The sequence below is a fragment of the Falco biarmicus genome, chromosome 5 (assembly GCF_023638135.1).
Source record: "Falco biarmicus isolate bFalBia1 chromosome 5, bFalBia1.pri, whole genome shotgun sequence".
In the NCBI taxonomy this organism is placed as follows: Eukaryota; Metazoa; Chordata; class Aves; order Falconiformes; family Falconidae; genus Falco; species Falco biarmicus.
The window spans coordinates 83389073-83414073 of record NC_079292.1 but is presented as its reverse complement, the minus strand read 5'-3'; the positions used below and the strand labels follow the sequence as shown (position 1 = coordinate 83414073).

General features: G+C 43.4%; 2 protein-coding genes across 7 annotated transcripts; one reads left to right on the top strand and one right to left on the bottom strand.

Annotated features, from left to right (window-relative positions):
- Window positions 1-8527: 8527 nt before the first annotated feature.
- Window positions 8528-13921, bottom strand: LOC130150038 (C-type lectin domain family 2 member L-like). Of its 2 annotated transcripts, XM_056340538.1 has the most exons (6): window positions 13553-13921; window positions 13146-13235; window positions 12238-12392; window positions 10569-10672; window positions 10135-10208; window positions 8528-9655 (listed from the first exon to the last, which is right to left on the bottom strand). In XM_056340538.1, exons 1-6 carry the CDS (start codon window positions 13773-13775, stop codon window positions 9612-9614), a joined length of 690 nt encoding a protein of 229 aa, XP_056196513.1. In that variant the 5' UTR covers window positions 13776-13921; the 3' UTR covers window positions 8528-9611. The 2 variants fall into 2 exon arrangements, with proteins under 2 accessions (XP_056196513.1, XP_056196512.1); XM_056340537.1 differs by lacking the exon at window positions 10135-10208.
- Window positions 13922-13991: 70 nt separating this feature from the next.
- Window positions 13992-24705, top strand: LOC130150039 (C-type lectin domain family 2 member L-like). 5 transcript variants are annotated; one of them, XR_008822097.1, is made up of 6 exons: window positions 13992-14299; window positions 15812-15981; window positions 16782-16844; window positions 16989-19013; window positions 21121-21224; window positions 22132-24705. XR_008822097.1 is itself a non-coding variant. In XM_056340542.1 (6 exons), the coding sequence occupies exons 2-6, from the start codon at window positions 15861-15863 to the stop codon at window positions 22235-22237; spliced, it is 543 nt and encodes a 180-aa protein (XP_056196517.1). In that variant the 5' UTR covers window positions 14014-14299; window positions 15812-15860; the 3' UTR covers window positions 22238-24705. The 5 variants fall into 5 exon arrangements, 3 of the variants coding, with proteins under 3 accessions (XP_056196517.1, XP_056196516.1, XP_056196515.1); XR_008822098.1 differs by having other exon boundaries at window positions 14005-14299; window positions 16782-17090; window positions 18862-19013; XM_056340542.1 differs by having other exon boundaries at window positions 14014-14299; window positions 18862-19013; window positions 21124-21224.
- The last annotated feature ends 296 nt before the right edge of the window (window positions 24706-25001 follow it).

Genomic DNA, 25001 nt, shown 5'->3' with positions numbered 1-25001 from the left:
AAATTGTAGGACTAACACTTCTCAAAATTATAAAAACCTGTAATGGTGCTTTACTTGTATTTTTCTCAACATAGAAGTTTTAGAAGAGAAAGAATGAGAGAGAAAGAAAGAGAAAGCAAGAAAAGAGAAAGAGAGCAAGAGAGAAAGAAAAGATAAACAGACCTGTAATTTTACAATTTAAAAAAACTTCTGGTGTCTAAGAAAATGAATGAAAATAAAATATAAAATTTAAATGTACTGTGGGAGAGAGAAGTCCATTCAGTGTCATCAGTGCTGTACCTGCCAATGAGTTTCCAGTAATATTTATTAATACTCTCGATGTCTGATCATTAATGTGTTTCAGAAACAGCACATCTCAGCCGTATTACTGAAATCCAGAATGAGATTTTACAGGTAGTTCTTTACTTTTGCTAGAATTCAATATTCCTTCTATTAATAAACATAAATTTGCCAAGCAAATAGATATATAATGAACAGAGGTGGATATTAATAGTTATAAAAATGCTTTGAACATGACTTCACCTTCTTATGATTACTTCAATTTAAGAAAGAATGGAAGTTTTCAGAATGTGTTACTGAGCAAAGGAAAGGTAAGTAATATTAAAATGACCATTTTTTACCTGTATCTGAAGTTTGAGAAGTGAAATGCACTCTTTCCTTGGCTGATACCTCTGCATAAACAACCTCACTTGCCATTTTGAAAAGATGCTCTCAGATCTGCAACCAAAATGGACTCATTGAAGAAGGAGTACCCCATACTACATCCTCTCTGACCTCCCGCCTCCCGTCGTACCACATTAAATCAAAAGGGTTATTTAGATGTCTGTAAAACGGAAGGAAACTAGATACTTTTTTTTGAGTTTTGAAATGTAAATTCTCACCTTGTAGCTTTTCATAAACACTTCTGAATTCTTAGCCCCTTCTGGAGGTGTATGTTCTTTTAGAAATTGTATAGCTGCTATTTTTATCAACTTTCTCATGAACTGTGACCACACATAATTTTCATTTTGAACCCAAGCTGGTAACATGCTGCGTATGTACATATCCACCTCAAACCAACTGGACATTAAAAAGTATTTCAACAGAAAACTAGATTGCTTTGGTTTGTGATTATCAGATCACTTCCTCTTAAACTTCATTAATTCATAGTTGAAACCAGAAAGCAATGGTGAGGGGAGGAACAGAGGAAACATCTGGCAGTGCTGAAACACCTGATTTCAAGACTTTTGAGAGATTTTTTCTGTATTATTTATTATTTTTTAATTTATTTCACACTGAATAAAATTAATTTTTAAAGTTAGATTTGAAACAAAATGTTGCTATTAGTCTAACTCTTTCTTCTTCAGATTTTCCTAGACAGAAATTTTAAAATTTTTGTTGTTGTTGTTTAATGGTACCTCAAAATGATGCCAAAACTTTGAATTCTTCTCTCAGAGGAATTTCTGCCCTTCAGCCAGCTCTAGACCACACCCTAATCCTTATATCCCAGAGGCATTATTAAACTCAGAATTAAACAGTCTGACCTGTTACTGCTCTGCATGTTGGTCATCAAATATTCTTATTAAAGGTAGACAACATGGTTCATTTTTTTCCATATAGTAGGGGTGTTAGTTCAAGATGAAGTCAATGGAGTCATTATGGTGGTGATTCAAGAAGTACAATATTTTGCCCTCTTGGGACCAGCCATGGAGAAGGGATGAACACCACTTTGTCTTTTTCAGCTTAAATCATTAAACTTTCAAGAATGGGCTGCCACAATCCTAACTGAAAGGCTCTGTATAATGCCCTCTTCTTCCAGGGAAAGGTTTGAGTTGAGGCTTGGTGTTCTTTTGGTGTCTTAGCTGCTAAGGCCAAGCTCTTTATGCAGCCTGGCAAACCATATAATTTGAACAGAAAAGAGGAAAAGTTAAGGCAAAGCATATTGATCTTTTTCTTCTACTGCAGTGACTTGGAGTATGTATAAACTACTCACCCATACCGAAATACTTGCTGAAAACTGTCAAACTCAAACCAGAAAAACAACAATAACTCTAGAGATGATTTCCCAGAAAGAGAGAAAGCAAGAAAGAAAAAAAGGCAGAAAAGCAGCCATTTCAGAAAAAAAAAGAAGGAACTGAACATCCCTACATGAGATGTACGTATGTTATGGGGCCAGCATAACAACAGCACTGGGACATAATGAAACTACTTTTTGTTTGAAGGATCTTTAGGAAACTGTTGTACATGTGCCTTAGTAGATATATATGCATTTAATATATGTGTAAATTAAACACATATTCCTGTTTAATGCCATGGTAACACAGAGTACCTTTTTGACATCTTTATTAATAGTGGTGGAGAAGGAGCCCTCACCCCCAGGCCAAGCCTCCAACTGCCTGCTGGCACTGTAGGCAGGCCTTCACCATCCAAGCACAACCACTCCGGAGGCATACCCGTGTGTATGCACGCTGTATCTTGGTATAACTGCAGCCCACAAGCAACTCCGGCACTACCAACTCACCCGTGCCATGCACAAACACCGCTGTGCCACCATGCTCCTTATCGGGGTGCTACGCACTGCACGAGACCCCAAGCTCTGCTCAGCGCTCACAGCAAATACGTGACCTCTGCTATGTAATAGCCTAGCACTGTTGCAACATGGGATTCACGCAATAGGATGATCGCAGGTGAGTTTGCATTTGACATTGTGCCATCCTTGAGCAGTCTGTAGGGAATGGAAGAAGTTGCTTGCTAAGGGCATTTTTAGCAGCTCTGACCCATCATGAGCAGCCTAGTTCATATTAATGATTCAGGACAATCTTCCCCCGTAGAGAGGAGGTTTCTGGAAAGGGAGACAAGCACCACCAGCATTATTTTTCAGTTTCATTGACCTGCATTATTTTACATACCTGGGAAAACAAGTGGTGGAGCGGTCACACTCAAAGCACCTAGCCTGGAGCCAGGTCCTTCAGCAGCAGCTCAGGATAGGAGGACATACCTCCCTCTGGTGCCTCCTTCACCTAGTCTGTCCTGTTGGGAGACATTCAGGGCCAATTCCTCTGACCTTTCATGAGAAGATAATACTGTGTAGGTACTGATTTCTCTAACTGGGAAGTAAAAGTAAGTGAACAGCTTAGATTTAGACACATACCCTTAGGCACCTAAACAAGTGAGCAGAAGATCTCAGGATGAAAGCATTTCTGTCCTAAGGAACATAGAATAATAGAATGGTTTGGGTAGGAAGGGACCTTAATGATCATCTATTTCCAAGCCCTGTCGAGCCCCACCATCCTTCCCCTCCTAGTTCCAACACCCTCCCCTTCTCTTAGCAGCCAGGTGACTATTCAGTTGAAAAAGACATTTGCTCTGTGACTTTGTAGGCAAGATATTCTGAGGCATGTTAGCTTCATCAAAATAACATGAGGAAGGGATTTATACTGGCACTTAGGCACTAAACTGTGCCCTCGGTGACAGCGATGTAAAGCTAGACTAAATTTATTTATTGTAGCATCCAAGGCTTTTGAAGACACGTGGGGAAAGGAGAGGAGGCTCTGGAGGCAGAGAGGCCGGTGATGTTTGATCACTGCGTTCCATCCTGTGTACTACTAGTTGCACAGAACTGATAAAATTATTTTGTCAGTGGATTTGGGGAGAGCATTTAAGGATGTACCTGTCACTAGAAGGGTATTTCAAGGTTTGGAAGAGGTCGTTTGCCCTCCTACATTAACCCTTTGCATCTTAATAGCACAAAATAGTCACTAGATGTCTCTACTGCACCATAAAATATATCAGACCGTATATTCCATGGAAACTGAAGAAAATTTTATATGCTTATATAGCCTTTTTTTTTTTTTAAAGAAAAAGTATGAGTTGCATACAATAACTTGTCAGAGATAGCTAGAGCGTGAAGAAGAAGCCTGGGAGATAAAAAAGGAGTGAATAAGCCGGGTATTGGCTACAAATTCACAAAGCCCAGAGAACTTAGTAAGTTTTTCCTAACCGAGACCAACACAGTAAAGTCTCGTGGAGATCCTGGCATATAACTGCACCCCTCTAACTGAGCTATAAGCTCAAGCAGTTTAAACCAACCCTGATGGGGTGCACAGGAGTGGCGGGGGGAAATGGGGAGTCAGTATTGTGGGCAGATGTGCAAGAGCCACTGCCTATGATTAGCGATGATGGTGGCAAAGTTGTAGGAGGGTGTTAAAGTCCAAAGTAGTTATCTCAAGATCTCTGGCTAAACTAACCATGAGGTGGTGTCGCGTGATATGACTTCAGTGGTGCACAGCAAGCAGTGTGCTGGGAAAATTCAGAGGGAAGAGACATGTAGAGCCAGGCAGCTCTCCCAGGGGCAGCAACCATCCATCCAGACCAGACTGAGCTGTTTAATTTCTTGGGTTTCTGAGTATAAGCCTGCTCTTTCCTAGGACCTAAAGCTCTGCTATAACTCATAGTTAAAGTAAATCCCCTGGCTTAGGCTAAAAGAAACAGCTTTCCCCCATCCCCGCCCCCCCCCCCCCCCCCCCCAAAACAGGTAACAGCAGGATGTTCCTGCTGTGGGGCAGAGTAGGAACTGGATAATCTATGGAAAAACTTTCTTAACCTTTACATAGTTTTTTAGATTTTTTTTTTCCTATGGTTTTGAATCTTTGCCATGGAGAATAAATTCCTATCATTTACATCCAAAACAAGTACATAGCTTATGTATATACATCTCCACGGATATAAGCCACAGTATGACTTTAAGTTTTCAACTTTTGAGCATAAACTGGAGAGCTGACTAGAGCTGAACAAGCAAAACAACAGCCACTGAGAAAGATTTAAAATAGTAATTTTTCCCCCCCTTTTTTTCTTTTAAGCAGTCTGTGTGAGGTGGCAGATGCAAACTTAGTATGCCTGGGAAATAAATCCTATATTTTCAGGAAGTTGCAGGCCCTGCCATCTGATAATTAGCCATAATTTCCCTTAAGAATTACATGTTTTCCTAGAAGGAGAACAGGAAAATACTTCTGTTACTGATTCTGACCAATATATCTCTTAAGAATGCATTGAAAAGTACTGGAAAGTTTTTTAGGCTGTCTGCAACTTGATTTTTGCCTCACACACATACTCAGTGAAAAGACTAAGACCAAGTATGATGCTGTACTGCAACACATTCAGGTAAAAGTTATTGTTTTCAGTTCAGTTTTGATTTCAATAATCAGAGGCAAGAGAAGTGTTCATGCATGGACCTTTCACTCTTTACTGCCTCATCAGCTCCTGTTGATTTTTAGTAAGGATAACAACAGCCCAGGTGTGGAGAGTGTGTTTTGAGTGGATGCCCACTCTGCTTGGGAGACTAGAGACACGGTACTGTTTCCTTCTGTAGTTATCGGGAGAAAGCTTCAGGCAAGATATCCTGTGACAACCTTTTCAAACGTCTAAAAATCTTCCTAAGTGAGTAGAGTACTTTGCATGTATTGCACAGTGCATATCATGAACAGCACTAATAACAAGGACGTGACACTGGGTTGAATTAATAATCAGCTGCCTTCTGCCAAAATGTGACACAGTATTTTATGCACAGTGTTTATAAAAGCCTTGATTTTAAAGGTTTTATGATGCATTAAAAAAACTCAGAACTGTTGTGAAATCCCACTAGAAGCAGTGGTATTTCAGATAAAATTCCTAGGAAAATATGTTGATGAAATTTTGAATAGACAAACTGAAAGCTCTAATACTGCTGTGTTATTCTTGCAGGAAACATCATAGCAGTTTATTCTTATTCTTACTCTTGTTCTTATTACATGCTGTCTTAGTTTGGATATGGGCTTAAAAAGGAATACTGTTGAATTCTGATCTGTCCCCTGCTCTGCTCACTTAAAGTATCATTTGCAAGCTTGGATAACTTATTTTTTACTGTATAGTTTTGGACAAGTATTATTTGCATATTAAGGAATTAAAAAAGATAAAATTTGTAATTCTAAAATGAATAAACCCCCCTATTGTTTCAGGGATTGCTGTCCATTTATTTCAATCAAAGCCTGAATGGCTTCAATAGCTTAGAAGAAAGCACTTAAGAATGATAGGTATTCCATAAATACCAGCAAGCAAAAGTGAAACTGCTGAGAAAGACAAGTGCTCCTACCGTTCACTCCCTGTAATTTCCTTCCTTTGCTAATGCTGGCCTAGACAGATATATTTCCTGTGATATTTAGAAAAACACGAGCAAAAGTTCCCACAGACTCCTGCTCTTCTCCTGGAGTTCAGCATTGTGCAAAACTTCCAGCTGCTGATTATTTCTTACCAGTTGGGTTTGTTTGTCTGTACCAGTCAGTTCTTTTGAATGAAAATCATCACTTTTCCATCGGTTACAGAATTAGGGATAGCATGAATCCATTGGGAATTGACAACCTTCACAGCATGTCCAAGTGTGGTAAGGAAGCGCAGGGGAATCACAGGGGAATTTCATACTTTGGGAGATGGAAAATGTTATTTGGTGAATGAGGAAACTACTTCTGAAAAGACATGTAATTTAATTGTTATAACAAATCTAATTATGATTGTATTAAGTGATCACAGACAATATGTTGGATTCTGTGCAGATCCTGCAGGGAAAACTGATCTGCCTGCCAAAGAGGTTACTACACAAAAACTTTATAACCTAGAAGACCAAGAAATAATGTACCCATTGACCCCATTTAAATTTTACCAGGAAATATACATAGCAATTATATTTACCCAAGTATTATTTTCAACTTCTGTTTTTATGGGCTGCTACTCTGACTGAAAGCTTAAAAGGAGACTCTGTTCAGCAATCCACCTGTTGGAATTGCAATTACAAAATCACTGAGAAGTGACTCTGCTCCTCAACTAACTTTGTGTGGGAAGCTCACAACACCGATGCATACTGTGCAAGTTTTCCTTGACAAAAAAAGCTTAAAATGAAGGGAAGTTTATATGGGTTTTAATTTTCTTAAAGCTATTTCAACTAGCTATTAGAAATTAGCTGTAATTTAGCTGCCATGTGAGACTTTTTAATGGGAGCAGGGAAGGTGCAGTCAGTAACTTTGCTCAGCCAAGTGTCCGATCATCAAGGGCAAGTCTAAGGTCAAGCTGGGAAAGCAATGTATCAGTTGAGATGAAATTGGGTCTTGAGCCCCTGGGCTGGACCATGGGAGAAGGGGTCACCTGAAGGGTGACGCTTCAGAGTCAGTCAGGCTTATAATGAATTCACAGACTCTGTCATGGTCCTACACGGGGTTTGTGAATTTCACTGTTAAAAAATGTTCTGTGCCCACCTACAGACAGTAATTAAACATCCGTAAGGAAGCAGGTATAATAAGCTAAACAAAGCAGTCTTGGACCACCACAAACCAAAAGCTGAGGAAGAAGCTCAACAAAAAGCAGAGACCCAAAGCATCATACCGAGTAACTATCCGAAGTATTTACTGGCATATTTACAAGGCAATTTACAGAGACCACAAAATGGACTTCTCACCATGGCTGGCACTTCATGTGACTCTTTCAACTGAACTTTCGAGCTGTGGTGGGAAGTAGGCCCCTGCCCTGGAGTTTGAATCCTGTCCACAATTCCTTACTTGCTTTCTTGGAGAATGACCATGGGAAGCAAAGATATATTGATTACTCTGTTCCAGTTTCTCCTCTCGCCTATTTCTTTCCCTCCAAAGGAGTACGTCTTCTGGATAAATACCAAGTGCATTTATAGTAATACGCTTTCTTCTTCCCATTTCTTTGAAGATCAGTATGCCAGACTCTTCATCTTCCCTGTGAGCTTAACATGGTGTCCTGTTTCTGACTAGAATGTTTTCCTAGCTTAAAATGCCTTTATTCTTGTTCACACTTTTAAACCCAGTAACCACCCTTTCTAATTCACGTACTTTGGGAAGCAGGTATCTGCTGAATCTGAGAGTGACCAGGCAGGAGCCAACCACCTATCTTCCAGGTGAGCCTCTCATGCCCTCACTACCCATTTTCAGGACACCATACCAAGAATTTAAACAGATTAATCCAGGGTCCTCCCATGGACTGTTAAAACTATCCTTGCCCACACAAGTCACTCGATAAAACAGCGGTGCTGGAGTCAATAAAAGCCTTTTTTTCCCCCCCGCGCAAGCAAACAGATAAACACCACAGCACCTCACTTTAAGGTGCCCTAGAACACCTTCCATGCGACGTATCATGTCTCTCCCCTTCTAAATGCAGTTGACTTCCTCAGCTCTCCCAAAATGACAGTCACATATTCAGGGAAGTTTTGGGTAGTGGCAGTCATGTTTCCAGATCAGGCCAGAGTGATAGAGAATAAGTACGTGTAATCTGCTCCACTCTATATGACTTGTAAGACCAGTGCCATTTGCTAGAAGATGTAGTTATTATCTGCCTTCCTGGCTTACAAAGCTCACGCTTATATCCTTGGATATCACATACAGTCCTTGGTTAATGGCTGGACCTGATGATCTCAAAGTTCTTTCCAACCTCAATGATTCTATGAGACCAATCACATTTGAAAACCCCATGAGCTGCGATGGAGAGCTGGGACGCTGCTTGATGCAAGCAAATGTCGATTTATCGTACACAACCACGAGTTTATATGTTTTCAGAAGCTGCGCGCTTTAAACAGAGTGATTCCATTACATACTAGGCAACCCCTGATTGGTGGTTAACTACAAACAAAGGACACTTTAAGTAAGTGTTTACAGTCATCAATTAACAGCAAAGTGTTACCTCTCCTTGGCCCATCCCTTCCTCACTCTCACTCCCCTATCCTCCCTCGGCAGGACTCATCCTGTTAATTGTTACCTGTTCCCACTCATCCTGTTAATTGTTATCTGTTCACACTCCTTGTCCTCCCAGGGTTCATGACCTACAAGCTCGAGCACATTCCCCTCAGCTAACTGATTGCCACCTACGGTCCTGATTTCCAGGCCCCCTCCCGCACCCATGGGAAAAGAAGGGGAGGGAAGTCAAAACACCTTATGAAATTTCACACAGTTACCACAAAGACAAACTGGAAGTTCTCAGAAAAAGATTTACAGAGCTCCAGAGGACCAGATAAAACATCACTGCGTTCACTATGAACTGTGTTTTCAGTAAGACCTTCATGTCCATCCAACAATGCTTTTAGCTGCTTTAAAAAATAAGGCTTTGCATTATTTAAGTGATAATTAGATATAATGATTATTATCATTTATTAAGTGGAGAGTTCTCAATGAAAGTATACATTGCTGTGTTCTTCAGTAGTTTCAACAATGAAACTGTATTACCAAGATGCAACTTTTGTTCTTTGCCACAGCCATTGTATCTTTGTTTCCTCTCGGTACTGCCACTTCTTAACTAATTGCCTCTTTCACATGGAGTCACTATTACTCCCTGTATGCTTCTCCTGGAGAAGTTTAGGTATGATCCTTGCCACAGCACCTCTTGCCCTCATGGACCTCCTACAGCAACCAGACGTCCGTTTTCTGAAATGATGAACTTTCAATATTCTGAATTCCGACTTCTTGTAGAGAAAGGCTCTGTATTTGCACAGCCAGCTGTTCCCTGTTAAGAGTTTGTCTAGGCATTAAACAGATCAATGGTGCAAAGCGAGTCCCTGAGCGAGGAGCACCTTCTCGTAGAGATGAAGGGTGAATCTATACAGACACAGTTTCCGTCATTTGTTGTATTGACATGAAATCTAAAAAGCCAAGAGAAAAATAAAAATTAGAGCAGAACTCTGGTCTAAAAATTAGAAGACTTATTTCTTATTCTTTGTAAAACGGTGTCTTTAAGACGGTGGAGAATGAAGCACAGAACTATTAAAAATGAGCCTCACTTCTCATTGGAAGGATGAGAATTCAGGTGCACATGGAAGACATCGTGATGCTCTGATTCAGCTTCTATTAAAGTAAGCTGCTTTGATCCCCACAGAGATGCACCACAGGTACTTGTACTTCACAGTCTGCAATGTGTTGTAAGTACAAAAGGCACGATTCTCCTGAGCAGGAGAGAGTGAGGATCCCTGCGGGACCCATGGCAGCAGTACTCCAGGCCAGACTGGGGCCCGGCCACCACTTCCCACCGATTTTGCTGAGTCTCTGCAAAGAGAGCCAATCTCCGGGATACAAAGTGGGCAAAAGCAATGCCTTCTGAGACACAACCCCCCAGCCCAGTGACCTTGCAACGTGGTCCCGAGCACCTCAGTTGGTCTTAAGAAGCCCTGTCTGTGCTGGCTGAGTGTTGAATCAATCCTGCAAGACCAACAGGGCAAGGGAATTCAAACAATTTACAATATCTAATGTTGGTAATTCTTCCTAATAAGGCAAATGTTATCCACTCCACTGCACGAAAACAAGTTACTCTAGGCACAACCAAACAGCTGCTACGCAAACACAAGAAAAAGCAGGCAATGATGCCCCTTCTCCACTTCTATGGGGACATAACTTAGTTTTATAGCATACTATTAGCATTTTTACAGCCATAGGACAGCCCTCATTTGGTAAGATATGCCGGTTTATCGACAGTAGAATAGTAACACAGAATAACTTTTTTACTTGGACAAAAAAGCTACTGACTCTCCTCCCACATAGTAAATTTGAAAGAAAACTCACAACTTTGTATCAAATGACTCTCCATTCTCCCAGAAGAATTTGCCTCCTTTCCTGCGCAGCCCAATCCAGAAGTCTGTTATGCGTAGTCGGTACATTATAAAGTTCTAGACAAAATACAGAATAAAATGACATGGCTATTAGATTTTTTTTTTATGATTATATAGCTTCTTATATAAAAACTGCATCACAGAATACACAGTGGTGGACTATTTTTTTTCACAGGTCACTGAGGTTTTACCGCTAAATTTAATGAGATGAAATACTAAAGGAATCCCTAGATCCATTACTAATAGTCAATGAGGTCCCAGCTATTTAGCTGGTAGTCATGCGGAGTGTTACTGACCATCCACCTATACCCTGCCCCACCCTGTAATTAAAAACATCCACATATGTCACCAGAAATACCATACTTACACAATAGCCAGCCAGTACAATGGTTTCACTGTATCACCATGAGAATGGCATTTCAGTACAAGGACGTATATTTAGCAGGGACACAATGCCTGATGTAGCACAGGTTGCCTTGACTCTTATGTCACCATAATTCCTTGGATGTCATGTCTCCATCAAAATCAAGTCACACATTTAAAATCCCCCAACTTCCCAATTTTCGCACTTTCACTCTTGACACTAGTTGTATTCTAAAGTGTGTGAGTTCATTCTGTTTTCCTGTTCCCTATATTTGTGACCATAATGTCAGTTGGGACTACCTAAACCCAAACTCCAGGGCATTCAAGGGCACATACACAGTTTACTGTCTGCAGTACGAATAAAACGAAGTCTTTCTCTATTCTTTCCTTACGATCCTATATTCGTCTCTGAAAACACATTTGCTATAGTGCTATTTTCTTTTGTTTTTCTCAGCCATAAAGAACACCCTGAATTGGTAGGACACCAGAGAAGACTTAAAGAACATAGTAAAAAAAATGGTTTGAAAACAACAAAAACCCACAGGTAGAACCTACTGCACAAAGCAGGTATTTTCAATACCATGGGTCCCTGCATCGTATAACTACAGCCAGTCTCCGCCTTTTGTGGAAACAGAGGGATTGGCTACTTTGCACTGAACCAACAGCACATTTCTGTTCCCTAGTGGGCCACTAAACCATTTGTTATGCTAATGAAAGCTCCTTTTTAAAGAAGTGTGTACTTAAAGGGTTATCGAGAAGATAAAACACATTAATGTCCACTAGTGGTCTGTAAGCTCAAAATTAGTTTAGAGCTGTATTTAGTGTGGAAATTGCTGTTGACTGTACTTTTGGGTACCTGGAGAAGGAATGAACATTAAGAGGATATGAGAGGAGAGAACAGGTGAAATTGCCTGACTTCAAATGGACACGTAAACTGCCAGTTAAATTTAAATCCTCCTTTATTAGTAATGTGGAGTCACAACTCCATTTTTATATTCTTTCAGACTTGACTTTACATTTATACATTGTTTGCCTTTTAAATTTCTGCAATGCATTCTAAGGTAGCAGCAGAATTTCTCAGTGGATTTTAGTGAACAGACCACATCGCACTGAAAAAAGTCCGCAGGTTGTACCGACTGGTGGCAAAGAAGTCTGGCACACATATATATGCTGGGTTTCAAGCTATGCAAGGGAACAAGTGATGGAGTTACAGAAGCTGTTAGGGCAACAGACATAACACTGAATGCTGGACACCTTACCAACTCTTGGTGGCTGTCAATCACTGCAAGGAAAGCGCCATAGCGAGAGCAGGACTCCTGACTGGAATTCCAACTTGCTACAGCTTCTGAATGATAGTAACACTTCTTCTGGTAGTACAGCCAGTCATCAGGGCACGTCTCCAGCTGTGGACCTTCTGTTCAAACGAATAAATGAAAATAATGTTATTTACTCATCGTTACCTATTTAAAATACAATTGTATACAAGTTTACACATTCTAGACCTGCTTCCTCTAGCTTAAAAATATCTGTGACTTGCACTGAATTAAGCAGGAGGTGCGTGAACATAATGCAACTGAAGGATTGTGCTCAGTCTTCAGTTTTCTCCAGTGATACCCAGCTTATGTGGGTGCAGTAATCCCTGATCCCATGCTGGGCATGTGCCAGCAAACAGCCTCCGACAGGAGCAAGTGCAAAGCTCCAGCTACACTGGAGACGTCAGGGGTGGGCACAGCAGGGCAGAAGGCTGTCTTTGACAGAGTACAAACCTAGACACTAGTTACCTACCCTGAAGCAGCTAAAATGTAACCCTAAACAGGGGGCAGCTCAATATACTCAGCTCTAAAAATAACAGGCCAGAGCCAGGTCAAGAAGCCAGTACTGCCTGCTGAACTCTGTCACGCATCAGCATTTTGCTGTGCTGCAGTACAATGAAATCCTGCTGCAAAACTGAAAAATTAAAGTCAGTTTAATGCTATCGGGAACAACTGCCCAAGAACAAACTGTCGTGCAATTAGTTTCAATTTCCTTTTCTAGGGGGCCGTAACGGACGGGAGTGGCCCTGACAGGAACGCTGAAAGATCGCGGCAACAATGAGCGCATAGTGACGGCGAGCAGCACTGAATTTCTATTTCCAGGGCTTGTTTTTTATACAAATAGACGCACTCACTTAAGGTAACCCTCATGCACAGCAGAATCACAGAAACAACGATGACAGTTCCTGCAACTGTTCTCCAAAAAGAGAGCGGTACGCATGTATCTAAAAAGCGAAAGAAGTGCACGTTAGGGAGTAAAGCACGTGTAAGAAACAGAAGAGTCCGGTCAAAAAAACAACCCATGCAGAGATAGATGCACGATGTCCGTTAAGGTTACCCCGAGACCCCCGCGTACAGCTGGGCTCCAGCACTTAAAACCCCCCAGGTCAGCAGAGGGATGAAGCTACCGGATCCCCCAGAAGCAGCCCCCGAGGCGCCCGCCCGGAGCAGGGCAGGCGGGGGGCTCCGCGCCCAGCCCGCCCAGCCCGCCCCGCTCCTCCCGGCCACGCTCGCAGCCGCCGTCCCGTCGCGCCCGGCTCACCCGGCCAGTCCTGCCGCCGGGGAGCTGCCGCTGTCCCGAGCGGCTGTTCCTTCCGTATCGCCGCCGCCAGCCCCGCCGAGCTGCAGGCCGCGGGGCAGCCGTCGCCAGGCGGCAACCGGGGCAGCAGCGGGTCGGAGGCGCCGCAGCCGCCGCAGCGCATCGCTGCGCCAGTAGGGCCGAGCGGCGCCTCTCGCCGGGGGATGAAAGAATCCGTCACCAACATCCGAGCGAGCGGAGGGTGTCTTTATTCGGCAGCGCTGGGTGCACGGGGGATCGCTTCACCAAAGTCTTGCACGCCGAGGGGTCTTTTCAGTCCCTGCTTTACTCATAGCTATCCGTTATTTGTCCGGGAAATCATTTACATATTCGTTACAATTCTGAGAAATCATTGACACATCTCGCGCCTGCGCAGTGTCCCTGGGCGTGGTCTCTGCGCAGGCTCCGTCCCTTGGCGTCACGTTTAAAGCCTCCATCTTCGCTGCGTTGCACGTGCAACGGGAATCTGAGACGAAACGTCCCATCTAGCGACAACCGACCCAAGGACTTGGCCGCGTGCGCATCCGCCATGCGGCAGTAAGGGTCCCTGGACATTTCCCGACTTTTAACTAAACGCAGGTGCGTCACCCTGTAGATAAGCGGCACAGCATTCGCTATTCACCGGCCACGGTCATCGCAGGGGTCAACGGGCTCCTCGCTTCCCGCCGGCTGGAGGAAGGGTCGGGGCGCGCGCGGCGGTCCCGGCACGGCGTGAGTAGGGGGCGGGCGGGGCCGCGCGGCGGGGAAGGGGTCGGCGGGCGCGGCAGCCGCAACGGGTCGGGCTGCGGCGGCACCTCCGTGCCCACGGGGCGGCGGCCGGCAGGCGGAGACCCCGTTCGCAGCGCCGGGGAAGGGGCGGGCCGGCTCCCGCGGCGGCTCGGGCCGGTGGGGCCGAGGGGGGGGGGCGATGTACCCGTGCGGGGCGGGCGGGGCCGGGGTGCCCGCGGCCTGGGGGCGAAACTTAGTCGCGGACAGTCAGTGTGGTGCTTTGTGGCTCACTGAGAAGTCGCAGCCGTTAGTTTTTAAGTTTAACGGCCTCCCAGACGTCAGGCCGCGGAGCCTCTGCCTTCAAGCAGCGTTTTGGGGGGGGTGGGGGTGGCTCGCCCGACGCCCCCCCGGCCGCCTCGCTGCGCCCCGCGGAAAGCCGTGGCGGCTCGTGGGCGTTGTCCCGCCTGTGAGCCCCCCCCCGGCGCCAGCCCGCTGCAGCGTCAGGGCGAACGCGCCTGCGCGGCCGGACGGGGCCGTCCGGGCAGCGAGACGGACGAGGCGCCCTGGGGACGTGCTCGGGGCGGTCGGCAGAGGCGCTGGGGGAAGAGCAGCTGGCTGGGGATGGAATTCCAAGCCTTAGTTTCTTTCTCTTCCTGTAGGACGGACCGAGCGCAAGTGGAAGCTGATTCTTAGGAATCAGGCATCAAATTACAGTTACGAATTTATGGAGTTGAAGCGACCTCTTAGGCGTACGCTAATTAAGATAAATAATAACAGTAGTGAAAGTAAAGATGTCGAAGCCTCCAAAGAGGCTTTTGAGGTTTACAACCTTTAAAGAGGTTTTTGGTTCCCCCCGCCCCCCCATCATTATGATCTTTATAACCTAATTCATGAAGATGAATTGATGGGTTTGCACTGATGCAGTCATGTTTATAGCTGCGTATTCTTCTCTGGGTGACTTCTTCCTGTTAAATTGATGTGATTGAAAGTGGGATTTCAGAAAAACTGAGGAAAACATCACTCCCTGGAGCGAGCACAAAAGGGTACAGTGACCTTCCCTCTGCAGACCAGGTTCAGTCTTGCCTGGGAGGTTGCCCTAGCTTTTCACATGCAGATGAAACTACTTTAAGCTAGGTAGTGGTGAAGTTGAAAGCTCTGTGCTTTGTGGCCTTTCCCTCCTGCCTTGATATGCCCCATCCCTTCCCTGTCACCCTGTTCCCCTCTGCTCTGTCCTTCCCTTTGTTCTGTTGCAGTCCTCACTCCCCATTACTCCCCTCCCTGGGGAGGAGGGTATGTACAGTGTATCTGAGGCCCACCTTCTCCTTTTGGTGGGCCTCAGATGTGGTGCACAAGCTCCTCATTTTCGATTTGTTTTCTCATTTCTCCGTCCACCCTGCCCTCATCCCCTCAGGTACAGGCAATGACTAAGGCAGCTTTGGGATTTCTACTGTTTCCACTCATCTATGGACAGCAGGGGAAGAACTCACTAAACATAGCTTCTTTTTTGTTTCCCAGCTGTAGGTGGACACTGAGATCGCCCAGATGACACAAGCATTTCTGGAGGATGCAAAAATCCAGTAATGCCAAACAAGATGCCAGTCAAGGCGTGGAAGCTAGTTCATGCGTGTGGAGGACAAGGAGATGCTTTGAAGAGTGGTTCAAGAAGCACAAATATTGCGTGTGTGGTAAGACAGCTTCCTGCAGGAAGCCTGAAGTCTAGTTCCAAGTCTAGTTTCGGGTCCCTGGGAGTTTACTTCTGGTCAAAGCTGTGGTCACAAAAATTAAGATTACTGTTCTGTTTGATCCAAGTGTCAACTGTTCATGTTTGATCCTTTTGTGTCAAAAAGGACATTTTCCCATGTAGTAATGTCTGTATGAAATACTCCTGGACAAGATGTAGAAAGTGAAGCCAAGCCTCATTAGAGAAAGTAGTTTGCAACAGATGAGCTTGCACATCTGCACTGAAATTTGTGCATGAAGGACTGCTTGTGACAAAGAAAAAAGACATTTGATTCAAGACTGCAGCCATGCTACAAACATTAACTTTTAATGTGTGAATTGTGTGAGAATCCTGTTTTCCAAATGTGGGTGTAGCTTGATTGGAGTTAGCGTGACCTGTGAGTTCTCAGCCTCCTGAGAGGTTCTTGCTAAATGGTTTGCAGAACATAGAGGAGGTGATAAACTTGGGACTGGAAGACTTAAATTTGCTGTACAGGGATCTGCACATCTGTGGAAAACTTTAGGTTGTATACAAATAAAAAAAAAAGTGACTTAGTTGATAGCTGATCATTTTATCAAACTGTCCGGTACATAAATGTCAATTCAGGGTGCCTTGGTTGACTTTAACAGTGCTTTGATTTACATACTTGGAGCTTAAATGAACGGTTATCCTGCTGCTGTCTCATTTAATACTGAAATACAGACTGAGCCTAAATGCTCATATATACAAAACCTTTAATGATTCTTTTTTTCTGTCTGTTGCCAGTTTTTCTGCTAGTTGTGCTGGTGCTGGTGCTTTCCTTCATCACTAAATGCAGACTTCCATCTGGTAAGCTTTTGGAACATCTTCCATATGAGAGAGATTTCCTCTGACTGCTGACTGGTCCAGGATCACAGCGGTCAAACACACTGATACTAGTACTCTGCCGTGCCTGCAGCGTGACAAAACCTGGGACTTCCATCACTATTTCAGTTGTTTTGATGTTGGTATAAGATGGAATAACCTCCACGCCTCCAGGCAGAATACAAAAGGAGAGAGGATTCTCCCTGCAGATAAAATCCAGATGATACAGCGGTAAACTGTTTCTTTTCCCTGCATTGTTACTGGTCATAAGAGTGTAGTTTCTTGCCTGGCCGTGGTGTACGCATGTCTTGCCTGTGCTTGTCACCAGAAACTTAGCTGATTATACCAGCTAGTGCATGCACTAAAGCTGACATCACATCTTCAGACATAGATTCCAAGCTTATTGTGTGGGCTGCTCATATATGTGGGCTTGAGGGCTCCTTTATTGTCACACTTGGCAGATGACTAGGTAATAGCAGTTGCCTGATCTTCTTCAGAAATAGTCTTTGGGGATCGTTCTGCCTCTTTCTTTTTAAAAAATTCATTTGTGTTACATGCTGTAGCTTTAAGAAGTCAGCCCTACCTCCCGCTGGCACAGTAGAGGCCAGATGTGCACTTGCTGTCCTGTGCAGAACCCTTCTGTAGGAGCAAAGGCTGTGCTGCCTGCGGTACTACCTGAGGTATCCAAGTCACGGCGTGCACGAGTATCTCGATGCAGCCTCCACAGCCTCGTCTGCAAGGGAGCTCTTGAATCTCTGCATTAAATATATCTGTGGGCTGCCCCCTGCAACATGGGTGTAGTAGTGAGGTCCTCCGCACATACATGGAAGCGGGTGGAGGATGATGGTGACATCTGTCCCTGTTGATTTTTCTTTGCTTTTTTAGGCTTTTACTTAAATGGAATCAGTCACATTTTCTTTCAGGGGTTGAGGGCAGTGCTCACAGGTGATTTGCTAAGGGGTCTCCAGCTACTCTCTTTGCTACATGTAATTGATGAGAAAAGAAGAGAGCAGTTCACTTTCTGTAAGCCTCTCTACTTGTGTAACAGCCAGTCACTTTCATTTCAGTATTGGCCATCTCCAGGGTTAAGCAGTGGATAGTTGCCCTTTGGGTGCAGAAGGTCTGAATTCAATCCCAGCAGGATGACTCGGGGAAATACGCTTTATACACTGCATGAGCCTGGGTGTATGATAAAAGACACCATGCTGCACAGAAAAGGTCACTGTAACCATTCAGTAACAATCGGGGCAGGTTATTTTTGTCTGGAAAATAGAAACCAAAGTAGATGGAAATTGATTATCTTCATTGCAAGAAATTAAACGTCACCGAAACAAAACATGCCAGTGAATCCTGTCAGCCCTACAGAGCTGTGACAGAAAGAAGATGGAGAGGGCATCAAAATGCGCTGTTGAACAACTCCAATGAACCATTCTCCAAACCATTATTTCCAAAGTGGTAATAACTTTCACCTCTTCATTAACAGACAATTTTCATTAGCATCATATCAACACCTGATTTACTTACCTTCACATAGATCTGTCAAATGCTTAAGGTCTGATGCAAAATCTGAGCAACTTTTCTTCATGAAATACCTCACCAGTCTTAGATGTTCAGACAACTTCATTTCTTAAAATTAATTTGATCAATAAATTAACCGTGTGAGGTTGATTACCCTATTGTCAGCTTTAAAATGTGTCAAGTATAAATTGTCAATTATCAATACCTCTGATTCTCCGAAATTCAGGAGTGTTTTCCAAACCCTACACTTTCTACTGATTGTAATCATTAGGATTAGGCTGTATCCCCCAACTCCTAACGTTTCTCAGCTGAAGACAGTGCCTGGAAGGCAGGGAAGTTTAGGACCCTTGCCCTTCCTTTGGCTTCTTTTCTGGCATCTAGTGTGGCATTTGCTTTCAGAAAAATCTACATTTTAGGTTGAATTATGCTAATGAATGCTAATATCTTAACAGGTAGAAATTTTGTTCTCTCTTTGCCTTTGTAGGTGCAAAACCTGGGATGTGCCCCAGGGACTGGATAGGTTACAGAGAGAAATGTTATTTCTTCCCAGAGGAGCAAAAAAACTGGACGTCTAGTCAGACCTTCTGTACTGAGCATGGATCCTCGCTAGCTGTTTTTGAAAGCCCGGATGAAATGGTAATGAGGCAAGAACCCAACAACAATACAGACTACAACTTCTGTATCTCCCTCTTTCCTTGACAAAGCTTTTTTTTTTTGGCAGGCAATGCTTATCCTGTAAGTCTTTGTAAAATAAGTAAGCTGTGTGAATTCAGGTAGTGGGAAGTACTGCTTTGTTACTGTAAGTGGCTAGCTGACTGCAGCAGGTGCAGCAGCAGTGCCTAAACACTCCGCACTGCTTGGTGCCCGCATTTGACTTGAGCGACTATGAAAAGCTCTTGTGTTATGAAGAGTTTGCCTAGTTTTACTTTTCTGTCCTATGGACCTTCACCTTCAAAGCAGGTATGAGTCTGTCCGACATCCAGTACAGACAAATAAATGGATACTTTGGTTTCTATAAGAAACTGAACATTTAAAACCGTTTCTCAGTATAGTGGAAATTACCCGTCTTTATATGCTTGCTTCTTTTTTTAGATACGCCGTAATGTCTCTTAGAGACACATGCTTATACCAGTGGTGGGAATATACCTCTTCTGAAGCTGGTTTTAACATTTTCTCATGCTGTTAAGTTTTAAAAAATATTTTGATTTGCCTGTATTGTGGACCAAGTTGCACTGAGTCTGTGAGTGCTAGTGTCATCTTGCTACTGCATGCTACTAAAACTGTAGTGTGCTTTTGGAGATCTGCTGCCTTTTGAGTATTGTCAATGAGAAATTACTTTCATCAAAAAGTTTTTGGATAAATTGATGTTTGAGCTTTCTTGTTACTGTGATTGTTGAATAGAGGTCAAAAGGCTACTTTTCCGGTTGGCTGGTACATACTAGTGGTGTAGCAGGTACGGAAATGGAGGAAACCTTAGTGAAGTTACACAGATTAAGTCGCATCTGAATTTTACTTGAGCTAATAAATATTTTTGCACCAATAAGAATTTCAACAATGAGAAGGGTGCAGGGCCTAGCTCTTTCTTCATGTATGAGTCCCTTACTGAACGTGGTCTCTCATTTTATCCCGTCGTGAGGCCCCTTTCTTCTACAGTAATTCCAACCACATTTGACAGATTGTCGTCTTACAACAAGCCCGTTCTGCATTGCTGCCCTGTGAGCGATCACCTCTTAGCAAATTTGTAAATGCCTCTCTTCCTTACACATCTAAAAGCTTCACTTCTAATTCAGTGCCTGTGATACACAGCTGATAACCGGCTAGGCAGAAATTGGTGTTATTTAAACTGCTGCTTAAAAAGCTTACAGCTACAAACTGTAAACACAACTTATGAAAGAAAAGCACAGGAACACTGACATTGGCTTACTGGGCCAGATCAGTGCTCTATGGTATGTGTTGTCTGGTCTCCAGCGCTGGATAGCATGAGCCGTATCAGAAGAAGATACACCAAAACCTACAGAAATGGCACTGGGACCCTCCTGAGGCAGTTTCTTCTGAACTGTATTGAATTGCAATTGCTAGAGGAGAGTGGAAGCGCATAACGGTGCACTCTTTCCACATCCATTAGAGTCCAGACTGACAACTAATATTTACCTAATTTTTAAGTTCACTGAGCCTAATGATAGATAGCTTGTTGCAGGGAGTTCTGTAATATTAACCCATTGCAAGTGCTGTTCCTGTTGTCCTCCATCATTCTTTGCTGTGTTTGATATAAGTTGCAGGCTTCTGGAGCAGTGAACTGTCTTTTATTCTTTATCTGTAAATCCACAGATAGTAAACCTTTAAAAGTAAGTTACTTAAAACACTAATTGGGAAGGAGAGGCGTTCCCACAGGCCCATCTGAAAGGCAAGAAACACATGTACGTACCAGCCTATTTAGACCAAGCTGCATATATAGAGGTTGATAAACATATATAGACAACTAATACATGGTGGGGGGGTATTTTTGCATGTAGTGAGCAGTAATAATTTTCTAGGGTATAGAACTGAGTAACTTAACTGAAGTTTATACTGTAATGGTCAATTTAAAGGCAGAATTAGGCTCTTAACTCTCAGTGAAATGCTTATGGGAGTGTTCTAGATGACAAAGTGATGAACTAGTCCTCCTCAAAACTCACAGGAAGAATTTGCTTCTCATTGTGAGACTTCATGATGACAAAAATAAAAAATGCCTTTTTTTTTAAAGCAGGCTTTCACTAAGCTTTTGAAATTTGAAGAGGCCTGGATTGGGTTGCACAAGATAGGTGAAAGATACTACTGGGAGAACGGTATTGCCTTGGAGATGGACAAGTAAGTTCCTTGTGATTGTTTAATACGTACTTAAGCAAATGTAGTATTAGGGTTTACAGCATAATGTTATTTTTATCAGGATTTTTCTTTTTCCTGTGATTTATAACTGTGACTTTGCAAATTAACTTTTTGCAGTTATTGTCGATCTGACTCCCAACAGCACCAGTGTAGGGAGGTCCCTGGTTCAAAAGGGTTTTTTTTTTTGGTAGCTCAGCACATCAAGATAAAGTTATTGAACATCCCTATTTACCTTAATTTATACATATTTTTCAGTACATAATATAGACTTCTCAGTTGTTTTTCAGATCTTCAGAATTTTTGGTTTCCATTGTGATCCTTTGTGCTTGTCTTCCTGAAATACACAGTATCTAGCAAATATGCATACATTTTTTAGGGATGAAAGAGGATGAAGTGACAGGTATGAGGGAGTAATCATCTTCAGATGGGTTAAGCAGCTTTGTAAGAAAAATCCTGTCTGCTTCAGTAAGTTTGTCACAACCTGTAGACAACCCAGATTTCCCCATTTACGTTAGAGAATGTGTGGACTACAACAGCTCTGTGTCAGGCTCATCAAACAGCAGTTCCCCTTGTCTTTGTCACCAGACTGTTTATGACCTCAGTAATTCTAGGCAGGATATATCATGAGCTGTGTTTTGTCTTTCCTCCTGTTATTGTATGATACCTGCTATGGACTGTTCATAGAAACAGAGATTCATGTAACACTGCATGAGCTAAACAGGCTTTTCTAACATGACTTGTCACTCGCCTTGCTTTTTGCAGCAAGGGACCATATTGCAAGGGACCAAAATCAACTGGGAACTACTTCAGCAGAGCTTTTGTTTTAGCGCAGGCTAAAATATTTGACTCGGTAGTAGAAACTGGCTGTTTTCTTCTGTGTTTTTTTCAGGTTCCATATACAGAATCACTCCGACTGTGCCTACTTGTATGACTCCGTTATTTCTACATCAGCATGCTCTTTGCCTAGGTACTTCATCTGCGTCAGGCTTCCCTAAAGCGATGACTTAACTATCCATTGATACAGCCTAGTGATGGTACACGTGCTGCACCTATGCTGTCTCAGACCATCAGACCTAAATCGGAGAGAAGAGGATTTGTCCGAGCTTCCAAAACGTGCTTCTAGGTGGCCTTTCCTAGGACAGGAGTGTGCTAGTCCAGTTTACAGATCACCTACAATATTTACCAGTGCTGGCTGACAAAGCTCAGGGTTGAGTGGGATTGTTGCTAATCTTCTGATAAGTAAGGATCTCTTTCGTATCCTGCTTCCTCTTAGAACGTGGCCTTGGGGATACACAGCAGCCAGAGACACCAGCCAGCCAGGACACCTCTGATTCTCTGGAAACGTGTTTTATACTTTGCTGAACTTTATGCTGTATCACTATCTGCATAGACTTATGCATGCTTATATAGAAAGACTTTCAGTTGAAATTGTGTTCTTTTAATGAAGCTAATGTCCTCAGTTTGCACCCATGCCGGTCCGTGGCCATCGTTGCTGTCAACACTTCCTATGTCTGAATGATGAGAAGTTCCATATTTACCAAAGGAAGCGGCTACAAAGTCTTTCGTATGCCGCCTTTTTTTGTGGGGGCTTTCAAATTAATATTTACCAGGTTTGTCCGTGCTAAAATTTGAGCTTGTGCAAAAAAGCCAAAAGCACCCCCACCCCAATGCAGCGGGGTTATTTGTGACCAGTCTAGTGCACAATACTGAGGAAAAGGGCATATTCAGGGGTTTTTTGTACCCCCTGCAAGCACTACGTGCCCAAAATCTCCTGACGCTGGAGACTGCAGTGTTTACACACAAAGTGCAGGAAAAAAAGGTTCTAAGCAGACAGCTGTAGCAGACTGGGACATGAGAGCCGCCACCATTGGTGCCAAAACGGGCAGAGTAACTGCTCAGAGACTAATTTTGTCTTTGAGCAGCAGAGGTATGTATTTCATGCAGCATTGGGGAGCTAGCCTGTTGCAGCACTCAAAACCATCCAGCTGCAACAAGGTCTTTCACCACCTCATACCAGCATACTCTTCATACAGTCCCTCTGCTGCCACCTCATCCAGGGCCTGTGTTCTCTCTCCTCTTGCTTCTTCCCCGGCTGCTCTCTCTTCATTGGCTCTCAACCACTTTGCTTAAGCAGCCACAGCTGTACCTTATCCACATGGGCCAACCTGCCACAGCTGTATGTTATCAATGCTGATTAACCCAGCTTCATTCCACTACACTAACTACACTACACTAGCACAAGCCAAACTAGCTCCAAAGTTTTCAGTGAAAAGTTTTCGTGAGAGGTTACAACATCTTTATATACATATTCATTTGGTCGTGACATCTAATCATTCTATTCATAATAGACGGGATCTAGGTGGAGTAAACCTTTCAACTTTCTCTGTTCAACGATTTCCTGACTCATGGTCTCCTTATCTCCTTCAGGCGCCCACCATATCTTTTCTAATTATTCAGAGGACATTCCTTTAACATCATCAGTGGAACCTTTTCTAATTACATTCCTTTCTCAACACAGAGCATCACCCAGAGCATTGCACCAAACTCATCCTGACCGATCTTTTTAAGACCTTGCTCTGTTTACCATTTGCTAGTGTCCCTTTGCTGAAGCTTCTTAGGCATTGTCAGCACAAGCCCTCGGCTGCTGCATTCCTGGGGGGCGTGTGAAGAGTCTACGTTATCTTCTCTCAGTTGTGCTGTGTTGCAGAAACCTCCAGCAGAAGGGTAGAGCCCATAATTGGGGGCGGTAACTTCACTTGCCTCGGCAACATCTGCCAGAAGTTCTGTTGGAGCCTTCAGTTGGCTGGTTACTGAAGGTACGTCAGCAGAGGGTTGTATGTTTCTCTGCCTCTCACATCTTGCCTGCTAATGATGTTAGTCATGGAATCATAGAAGCATTTAGGTTGGAATGGCCTTACGGTCTTCAAGTCCAGCTGTGAATGATGCGGCAGCCTGGTAAGAAATTCCTGTAAAAAGAGCATTATATAATGGTGCTGAAGGTGGCAGGGTGTGTCACTGAATTACTTTTTGGGGTGCTGTGTGTAGAGATGCTAATCCTGAATCAGGTTCCACTGATGCCAGTTTCACACCCGGGTGCTTCCAGAGCCACCTGCACTAAGGTTATCCCTTGAAAACTGGTGCAAATGAAGTCAGAACTCGTACTCTGCATTTCAAAAGCTGCTACCTGTCATAACTCGGAATATTTTGCTACAAATGGAATACTAAGAGGAATGTAATGAGCAATTATTCAATTGTATTGAATTGTATCAACAATTCAAAGTACTTGCAATGTGGGAAGCTCCTGGACTGAGTTTCTGGAAAGGGGCTGTTGGAGAGGGGAGGTGGAATAGGAGGCGTAGGACAGTTTGGGGCTTTTCACTGTTGTAAAACTTGACTATGGGATCCTGAGAGAAAAAGGTAACCAAGAACTGTCTTGAATAAATGGAATTTCCGTACAAATCCAGATTTTGTTTTGTGTTTGTCGAGGCTGCACTAAGCTGTTTTCTGTTACCAAAGGCCTTCTCCGTGTTGGCAGTTCACAGGGATCATTTTTATTGTTAAAGGAAAGGTTTGACTTGAGATAAGCAGCTTTCAGGCAGCACAAGCAACTGGCATGCCCATCAGTGATAATTGCACACAGACACTCTCCTTCAACTGCTTCTTCTGAAAGTAGTGTTCAGGACCAGGTGCTGAGGACACACACTACATGTACACAGAAAGCTGCAAAGGGAGGGAGTCCAAGGGTGACTGATAGAGCAA